Below are 10,000 nucleotides of genomic sequence, written 5' to 3' on the forward strand. Positions count from 1 at the left end.
ATAATTTTCACTTAGCTTTGAATAGCTAGAAAAATATATATATTACTTTGAGCTACATCAATAAAAGATTTATTCATTCGGAAACCTGTGCGATGTCAATCAAAATAATTATGTAAATAAATATTTCAAGAAATTACTCTATGAAAGAAGATAAAGACCTAGCGTTACAAATTTACCTCTCTCTCTCTCTCTCATTAATAGTCAATAAAGATAATATTGATGTAACTAAAGGTCAAAATAACCTAATAACTAATCAATTGGGGAAGGGAAACGATTGAAACAACTCTAATACAACCTAAAGATCATCTCTTTCGTTTGCCCTACTGATTACTTGACCTTACATGTTCTCATTGACAAAAGCCCTTCATAAAATGCCTTTTTAATTTCTTTGGGACAGCGATGAATATATCGTAGCAGGAGATCCCGCCAAAACATCCTGGAACATTGCACTAGAAGCTGTGAAGCAGGAAGCAGCCATGATCCTTTCTTATCCTCCGCCAACATTCAAGATCAACAGCCGCTCTCAACAGCAGATGGAAGAAGTTACGGTGAGATGAACACTTGGGTATTCTCTACTTGTCTCTATTTCTTTTAGCGATGCATATTTGCACCGACTCGTGGCGGTGCCCTTTTAGCTCGGAAAAGTTTCCTGATCGCTGATTGGTTAGAATTATCTTGTCCAACCAATCAGCGATCACACTCTTTATATATATATATATATATATATATATATATATATATATATATATATATATATACATACATATATATATATAAATATATATATTATATATATATATAATATGATATATATATATAATTTATATATATATATATATATAATATATATATATATATATATATATATATATATATGTATGTATATATATATATATATATATATATATATATATATGTATGTATATATATATATATATATATATATATATATATATATATATATATATATATAAAGAGTGTGATTCTAGATGCGGAAAGTGTAGGGTAGGCAGATTGGGTCTATAGAGTGGTTACGAGAAAGGAGTCATTTTGTTTGTAAGTAATTCAATACCGATTCACCAGTATCATATTTTTTTGGGTAATGATTCCAAATTATAATTACGTTCTATAGATCCATATGTTATGTTATTCTATATAATACTCCAGCAGAAATGTTATTCACTAAAATAATGAATTTTAGAATAATTTGTAAATTTTGGTCTGACTGTAAAACTTTACTCATCCATAATTCACAAATCCAAGAACAATTCATTTTCTCAAGATAGTATATCAATAATTGGTTTGAAACAATTCAGCATAGGCCTATATGAGCAAAGTATTTCAGGGAAGACTTATGATTAATAATTGGTTTGAAACAATTCAGCATAGGCCTAGCAAAGTATTTCAGGGAAGACTTATGATTCTGTGGGAAGTCAATCATCTGAGACCAATAATATTACAAATCATCTTCATATTACTTTATATATTCTCCTAGCTTACAATATGTAATGTTAGTTAGATGTATTCATAGATTTTTTGGTCTCGTTAAGTATTTTTTTTTTTTTTTTATAAAAGTACGGTTCACATTAAGGTAAGAAAGAGTGTGCCACCTCAAATGAATTCTACTGTAGTTTATAGATTCTATAGACAGGTCACTTAATGCTTGAAATATTGCATGACAGAATATTTAGGCATTATGTGTCATAGTTACTGATTACATGTTAATGACGATCACATTATATGCGTGAATCAAGAACTCTGTGATGGGTTAACTCATAAAACCATAGTGGATGGCTAGTGTAAGGTTTGGGAGAGAGAACCAATGGACAAAAAGACGTAATGTTCATATATACAGAACTGCTGCATACCAATTGTTGCTATGCTATCTTTCAGTTCAGTTCAGTTCAGTTCAGTTGTTGGGCGGAGGGATTCGCCTTTCCATCGGCACCTCCTTGGTTTTCTTCTTTATTCTAATTCTTTTATTTTCTTCTCTCTTTTTTTTCCACATTTGATAAATATATTCTTTTCTTTTCTCTATTCCTTCTTTCTTGAACAGCACGTTTCCTATTATCTTTTTCTTTTCTTCTTCATACGGCTATTGCAATTCCACTATTTTTCTTCTTTCGTCGCTGAGGTCTGGACACTCAAGAATAAAGTGGGTGAGGTCTTCATTAACTGCCCCACATTGTTTGCATTCTACCCTACCTCCTACTTCATGTCTTTTTCTATCATTTAATTTCAAACAGTTGGCCCTAGCTCTATACATTATAATAGAATTAGGTTTGTTATCATAAAACATTTCTTCTCCCATTTGCCCTATTTCTTGTTCGTATATTTCTAAACCATTTTTCTCTTTTATCTCATCCCTCCACTTTTTACCATCTACTTCTCTAATTTTGGCCTTGAGCTCTTCTCTTCCCATTCTTCTAAAGGTTCTATCGTTCATTTCCATATCTTTCATCCATTTCCTAGTCTCTTTCATCCACCTGTTATTTTCATTTTCTTTCATTTCTTCCAGAATTGTCTTCAGCAAATCATTTCTCCCCTCTTCTATCCCTTTCACAAACCTTAGCCTTCCTCCTGCTATCCTAGTCTTCATTTCGGACATTCCTATCTCTCCCCGTAGTGTCGCTACTGCTGCATATGGTGGTGCTCCCAAGTGAATTGTTATTGGACTCGTGAAATGTGCATGAGTAAGGTTTTTCAGTCTGACCAAAATTTACAAATTATTCCAAAAGTCATTGCCTCCTATATGAATTCGTGTTTGTCCCCGTGTCTGTCCGGATGTAACTTCAAGGCCAAGCCTTTGAAGGCATTTAAAATTTCTGCCCTCGTGGCCGTCTGACCCATACCCAAAACCTCATAATGGCTTTGGCTTTCCCATTTCTTCTTTAGCGCCTTAGCATCTTCTATGAAGTTCAAACATTCCTCAGATCCCTTTACCGTTCTAACAGCTTCGAATTCCTTCATGGCAGCGTCGAAAAGGCCAAGTTTGAGAAGGTGCTTTCCTCGTAGCATGTACGCTCTGCATCCTTGAAGACCTTTCTCAATGGCTTGGCAGCAGTCCAATATGATATCCATGTTAAGGGTGGTTCCAGAGGCTGCGTTCGTTTCAGCTCGAAGGAGATGCAGAAGATATTTTCAGTTTTTAGAATTTCCAGTAACTTTTCTTGGTCCTTAATCTGAAGATCTCTTTGGACGCAGTCATTTTCGAGTTCTTCAATTTTCTTATTATGGATTTTCTTAAATTCTTCCATTTCCTCCATTTCCGTTTTAAGAACTTCCTGTTTCGTCTTCTGTTCCTTCATCTGAAGATCTTTTTGAAAGCAGTCGTTTTGCAGTTTTTCTATTTTTTCATTATGAATTTTCTTAATTTCTTCTATTTCCCTGCTTAGAATCACCTGTTTCTTCTCCTGTTCCTTCATCTGAAGATCTTTTTGGAAGCAGTCGTTTTGCAGTTCTTCTATTTTTTCATTATGAATTTCCTTAATTTCTTCCATTTCCCTGCTTAGAATTTCCTATTTCTTCTCCTGTTCCTTCATCTGAAGATCTTTTTGGAAGCAGTCGTTTTGCAGTTTTTCTATTTTCTCATTATGAATTTCCTTAATTTCTTCCATTTCCATGCTTAGAATTTCCTGTTTCTTCTCCTGTTCCTTCATCTGAAGATCTTTTTGGCCGTCAATTTTCAGCTTTTCATACTCAGTGTCTTTCTGGGATTTCAGTTTTTCTTGCGTCTCTTTCTGTATTCATCTCATCTTTTACTCTTCTCAATTAATTTAGTTGTCCTTCTTTAGCCCTCCTTCTCATAGCAAATATTATTCCACCGAATATGGCGCCAGAAGCAGCCAAACCGATGTAAGGTGTCTTGTTACCATGAGAAAGGATTTCTTCCCTCGCTCCGATGTCAAATTCGGGGAGAAGTTTGCCAACAAACCATCGTGATTTCAACTGGTCTTTGAATCCCAAAGCTTCTGCCTCCATTTGCCGCAATCCAAGTTCACACCCACGTAGTTCCTCACGGGCTTTCAAAAAGCCCCGAATCCAAGGACAGGGCTGCAGCCACCCACCGAGGAAGCCATCCTGGGAGGCGACTGAACGACAGTCTCCAAAAGGCGACGCCTCTGTGAGAAGCCACGAAAACCATTTGAGGACAAAGGACGCAGCGTTCCGTTCTTGGATAACTGAAGCTGCATTTTGAGGCCAGTTGTATTTTCCTCTAACAAATTGTCCGATCATATTCACACACACACACCAAATAATTGTTTGAACATGATAGTCATAACTATACATACCTATACAGAAGTTCGTATCAGCATTGGTTTGAAAAAAATGAAAGAGAGTCTTGAAAGGATTCTGAAGACTTTTCAGTCTCCTGGAGACCTTTTGGAGTCACAGACTCCAACAACAGACCTCAGGGAAATTTTTGCCTCCTTTCCAGACGGAAGACGGTGTTAACTTAAGAAATAATAATAATAATAATAATAATAATAATAATAATAATAATAATAATAATAATTATCATTATTATTTTCAATCCAATGAAATTAAACAGTAATAATGTGAAATTAATTTTTCTATCGAATATATGGTAATAATTATATATTTACAGGATCCCCTTTGAAAGGCTTCCGTAATTGCTTTAAAAGGTTAATTATCCTATTAGGTGTCGCATGCGTATGTATAATATATATATATATATATATATATATATATATATATATATATATATATTATATATATATTAGTGCACATACATACATATATCTATGAAATATATGCATACAAACAAACACACTCACACACACGCTCAAATATATATATATATATATATATATATATATATATATATATATATATATATTATATATATATATATTTATATATATGTGTGTGTGTATGTGTGTGCGTGTGTTTGCATGTATATATTTCATAGATATATGTGTGTATGTGCACTAATACAACGAAATCCTGCATTTTTTCATTCGTGGCTATAGAAAAATTAACCGTAACCAGAGAGATGGATCCAATGTAGTACTGTCTGGCCAGTCAAAGGACCCAACAGCTCTCTAGTGTTAGTATTTCAATGGGTAGTTGGTGCCTTAGCCAACCTACTTCCAGTTGTACTTCCATTCATGTTTGTTTTCTTCCAGTTGTACCTCCATTCCTGCTCGCTTTCTTCCAGTTTACCTCCATGCTTGCAAGCTTTCTTCTATTTTAACTCCATTTATGCTTGCTTTCTTCCATTTTACCTCCATTCATGTACACTTTCTTCCAGTTGTACCTCCATTCATGCTCACTTTCTTTCGTTTTACCTCCATTCATGCTCACTTTCTTCCATTTTACCTCCCTTCATGCTTGCTTTCTTTCATTTTACATCTATTCGTGCTCGCTTTCTTCCAGTTATACCTCCATTCTTGCATGTTTTCTTCTATTTTAGCTACATTCATGCTTGCTTTCTTCCATTTTACCTCCATTCATGGACACTTTCTTCCAGTTGTACCTCCATTCTTGCATGCTTTCTTCATTTTAAGTCCATTCATGCTCGCTTTCTTCCTGTTGTCCCTCCTTATTGCTTGCTTTCTTCCATTTTATCTCCATTCACGCTCACTTTCTTCCATTTGATCTCCCTTCATGCTCGTTTTCTTCCATTTTACCTCCATTCATGCACATTTTCTTCCAGTTGTACCTCCATTCATGCTCACTTTCTTTCATTTTACCTCCATTCATGCTCACTTTCTTCCATTTTACCTCCATTCATGCTTGCTTTCTTTCATTTTACATCCATTCATGTTTGCTTTCTTCCAGTTGTACTTCCATTCATGCTTGCTTTCTTCCACTTTACCTCCATTCTTGCATTCTTTCTTCATTTAACTCCATTCATGTCACTTTCTTCCATTTTACCTTCATTCATGCTCACTTTCTTCCATTTTACCTCCATCCATGCTCACTTTCTTCCATTTTACCTCCATCCATGCTCACTTTCTTCCATTTTACCCCCATCCATGCTCACTTTCTTCCATTTTACCTCCATCCATGTTCCCTTTACTCCATTTTATCTACATTCATGCTCGCTTTCTTCCATTTTTTCTCCATTCATACTCGCTTTCTTCCAGTTGTATCGCCATTAATGCTCACTTTCTTCCATTTTACCTTCATTCATGCTCACTTTCTTCCATTTTACCTTCATTCATGCTCACTTTCTTCCATTTTACCTCCATCCATGCTCACTTTCTTCCATTTTACCTCCATCCATGCTCACTTTCTTCCATTTTACCTCCATCCATGTTCCCTTTACTCCATTTTATCTACATTCATGCTCGCTTTCTTCCATTTTTTCTCCATTCATACTCGCTTTCTTCCAGTTGTATCGCCATTAATGCTCACTTTCTTCCATTTTACCTCCATTCATGCTCACTTTCTTTCATTTCACCTCCATTCATGCTCACTTTCTTCCATTTTACCTTCATCAATGCTCACTTTCTTCCATTTTATCCCCCTCCATGCTCACTTTCTTTCATTTTACTTCCATCCATGCTCACTTTATTCCATTTCATCTCCATTCATGCTCACTTTCTTCCACTTTATCCCCATCCATGCTCACTTTCTTCCATTTTACCTCCATCCATGCTTACTTTCTTCCATTTTACCCCCATCCATGCTCAGTTTCTTCCATTTTACCTCCATCCATGTTCCCTTTATTCCATTTTATCTCCATTCATGCTTGCTTTCTTACATTTTTTCTCCATTCATACTCGCTTTCTTCCAGTTGTATCTCCATTAATGCTCACTTTCTTTCATTTTACCTCCATTCATGCTCACTTTCTTTCATTTTACCTTCATTCATGCTCACTTTCTTCCATTTGATCTCCCTTCATGCTCACTTTCTTCCATTTTACCTCTGCCCATGCTCACTTTCTTCCATTTTACCTCCATTCATGCTCACTTTCTTTCATTTTACCTCCATGCTCACTTTCTTCCATTTTACTTCCATCCATGCTCAATTTCTTCCATTTTACTTCCATCCATGCTCATTTTATTCCATTTCATCTCCATTCATGCTCACTTTCTTCCATTTTACCTCCGCTCATGCTCACTTTCTTCCATTTTACCTCCATCCATGCTCACTTTCTTCCATTTTACCTCCATCCATGCTCACTTTCTTCCATTTTACCCCCATCCATGTTCCCTTTATTCCATGCTCGCTTTCTTACGTTTTTTCTCCATTCATACTCGTTTTCTTCCAGTTGTATCTCCATTAATGCTCACTTTCTTCCATTTTACCTACATTCATGCTCACTTTCTTCCAGTTGTATCTCCATTAATGCTCACTTTCTTCCAAATTACCTTCATTTATGTTCGCTTTCTTCCAGTTGTACCTCCATTCATGATCACTTTCTTCCATTTTACCTCCATTCAAGCTCGCTTTCTTCTATTTTACCACCATTCATGCTCGCTTTCTTCCAGTTGTACCTCCATTTATGCTCACTTTCTTCAAGTTGTACCTCTATTCATGCTCACTTTTTTCCATATTAACATTCAGTTCAGGCAAATGTACTTCGGACAAACCTTCCCTATCATATCGCCTGGCCATATCACTATCATCACAGATGGGCTGATTACGAGCTAGATCCCGTGTCGGGAAGACGTCGTTGCCAGCAATCTCTCATTAAAGAAAAGATTCCATTGCTTATGGAGATTTGATTGTATTTCATTCATTGTTTTCTTCTATTCTATTTACCTTTTACTGAGATCGATTATCGTGATGCGACTTAACTTTTACACGTCGTTCTGTTGGATTACCTTCCGAAGACCAGGATATCCTTTGCGGCTTTACTCCTTGAGCCTCGAGTGACGGTAACACAAATCTTCAGTGAATTAGTACTCTAAACAATTGTCCTTCTCTACGCCATCTGTTGCACCTTTTCAGTAATGCTTCCCAAATCCAAGGTCTATCTCGATTCACCGCGAAAACATCAATGTAAAGAAATATACTGTTACAAATCTTCTTTATATTTATATGCGTTTCAGGATAACATTATGATAACGACATGAAATCTTACTTATCTTCAGTATAGATTTTTAACCTTAATTTAGATATTCATTGATTACTTAATGGTTTTCCTCAGTTGCAATGTAAGTTTTATTTACTCTGCAGTTATTTCAATTTTGTCAAGACATAACTAAGATCTAGTTAGTTGAACATAGAATTAATGATTTTGAGAGAGAGAGAGAGAGAGAGAGAGAGAGAGAGAGAGAGAGAGAGAGAGAGAGAGAGAGAGAGAGATATCTGATTCAGATATAGACGGGAAAATTACCTCCACGCAATTTATCAAATGCAGATGAATTATTTTCAATATTTTCTGAAGTCCAATAAATATCATATTTTAAATCACAATAATTGGAAAATCTTATTTTTCTAAAACATTTCAAACGATAGAATCTCCTATATGATTAAGAGCAAGTGTCTGTATATTCTTATATATATATGTATATATATATATATATATATATATATATATATATATATGTGTGTGTGTGTGTGTGTATATGTATATATATATATAAATGTGTATATGTATATATATTTTATATATATATATATATATATATATATATATATACACCTACTGTCACGCTGAGTGGCATTGTCAAACGTATGACTACTTTGCCACTCCCCGTCCCTCGGGTAGGGGAGAGGGAGAATATTCATACCCTTGAGAGAGTGTGTGTGTGTGTGTATGTATGCGTGTGTACATATCTAATTATTTAGCCTACATTTATGACGGATTGCGTATACTGGTAATAAAAGAACAGATATAGACATTGATCTAAAAACACACGGTAGTGATTAACTTACTCTTTAAATTAATAAAAATAGTCAATTTTGTTTCGTGAGGCAGATTTGCACCGACTGGCATGGGTGCCCTTTTAGCTCGGAAAAGTTTCCCTACAGCTGATTTGTCGGAAGTATTTTTGTCCGACCAATCAGTTATTAGGAGGCTTTTCCGATCTGAAAGGGCACCCCTGCGAGTCGATGCAAATCTGCCTCACTAAAAAAATTTGACTATAATCACAAAATGCATTTTGATTTCTCAAAGAATGAACTCGATTCATACCGGATCACTGCCGGAAGCGGAGTCAAACCCCATACGCCAAGTGACGCTGAAAAGGTGAAGAAGCTTCTGGAATCTTTACGGAGGCTGGAGGTTGAAGAGAAGCAGAACTTCAGGGAGGCTAAGATGAATGTCAACACTCGGGATTTTAAGGCTTACGGTAATATATGTTTGTTGCTTCTCATTATTATTATTATTATCATTATTATTATTATTATTATTGTTGTTGTTGTTGTTGTTGTGGTTATTATTATTATTATCATTATTATTATTATTAATAGTAATATTATTATTATTATTATTATCATAATTATTATTATTGTCGTTATTTTGGTTATTATTTATTATCTATTATTATTATTATTATAATTATTATTAATTGTAATATTATTATTATTATTATTATTATTATTATCATAATTATTATTATTGTTGTTATTTTGGTTATTATTATTTATTATCTATTATTATTATTATTGTTATTATTATCCTTATTATTATTATTAATTAATATTATTATTATTATTATTATTATTATTATTATTATTATTATTATTATTATTAGCTAAGCTACAACCCTAGTTGGAAAAGCTGGATGCTATAAGCTCAAGGGCTCCAACAGGGAGTAATAGCAATATTAACCTTTTTTCTATAATTCAGGACTAAAGAAATTTCAAGTCAACCATTATTTCATAAATGTCTTAGTTTAGCTATAGAATATGATCGTTATTTTAGTTGTCTTTTGACTTTTTTATTTTGAATCTAGATAAACATGAATTAAGCATCACGTGCTAGTTTAGAAAATCTCTCTCTCTCTCTCTCTCTCTCTCTCTCTCTCTCTCTCTCTCTCTCTCTCTGCCTAGACATAAGAGTAACGGTACCCCAAT

At 34.4% G+C, this 10,000-nt stretch overlaps 1 protein-coding gene across 2 annotated transcripts in view; it reads left to right on the top strand.

The window, feature by feature from the left end:
• Nucleotides 1–10,000, top strand: part of LOC137619581 (uncharacterized) — a 177,910-nt gene that overhangs the window by 158,011 nt on the left and 9,899 nt on the right. For both annotated transcript variants that reach the window (XM_068349741.1, XM_068349740.1), the window contains 2 exons: nucleotides 398–548; nucleotides 9,099–9,273. In XM_068349741.1, coding sequence (XP_068205842.1) covers nucleotides 398–548; nucleotides 9,099–9,273 — 326 coding nt within the window. The remainder of the gene's footprint in view (nucleotides 1–397; nucleotides 549–9,098; nucleotides 9,274–10,000) is intronic.

Source organism: Palaemon carinicauda, chromosome 26 (assembly GCF_036898095.1).
Source record: "Palaemon carinicauda isolate YSFRI2023 chromosome 26, ASM3689809v2, whole genome shotgun sequence".
NCBI classification, from domain to species: Eukaryota; Metazoa; Arthropoda; class Malacostraca; order Decapoda; family Palaemonidae; genus Palaemon; species Palaemon carinicauda.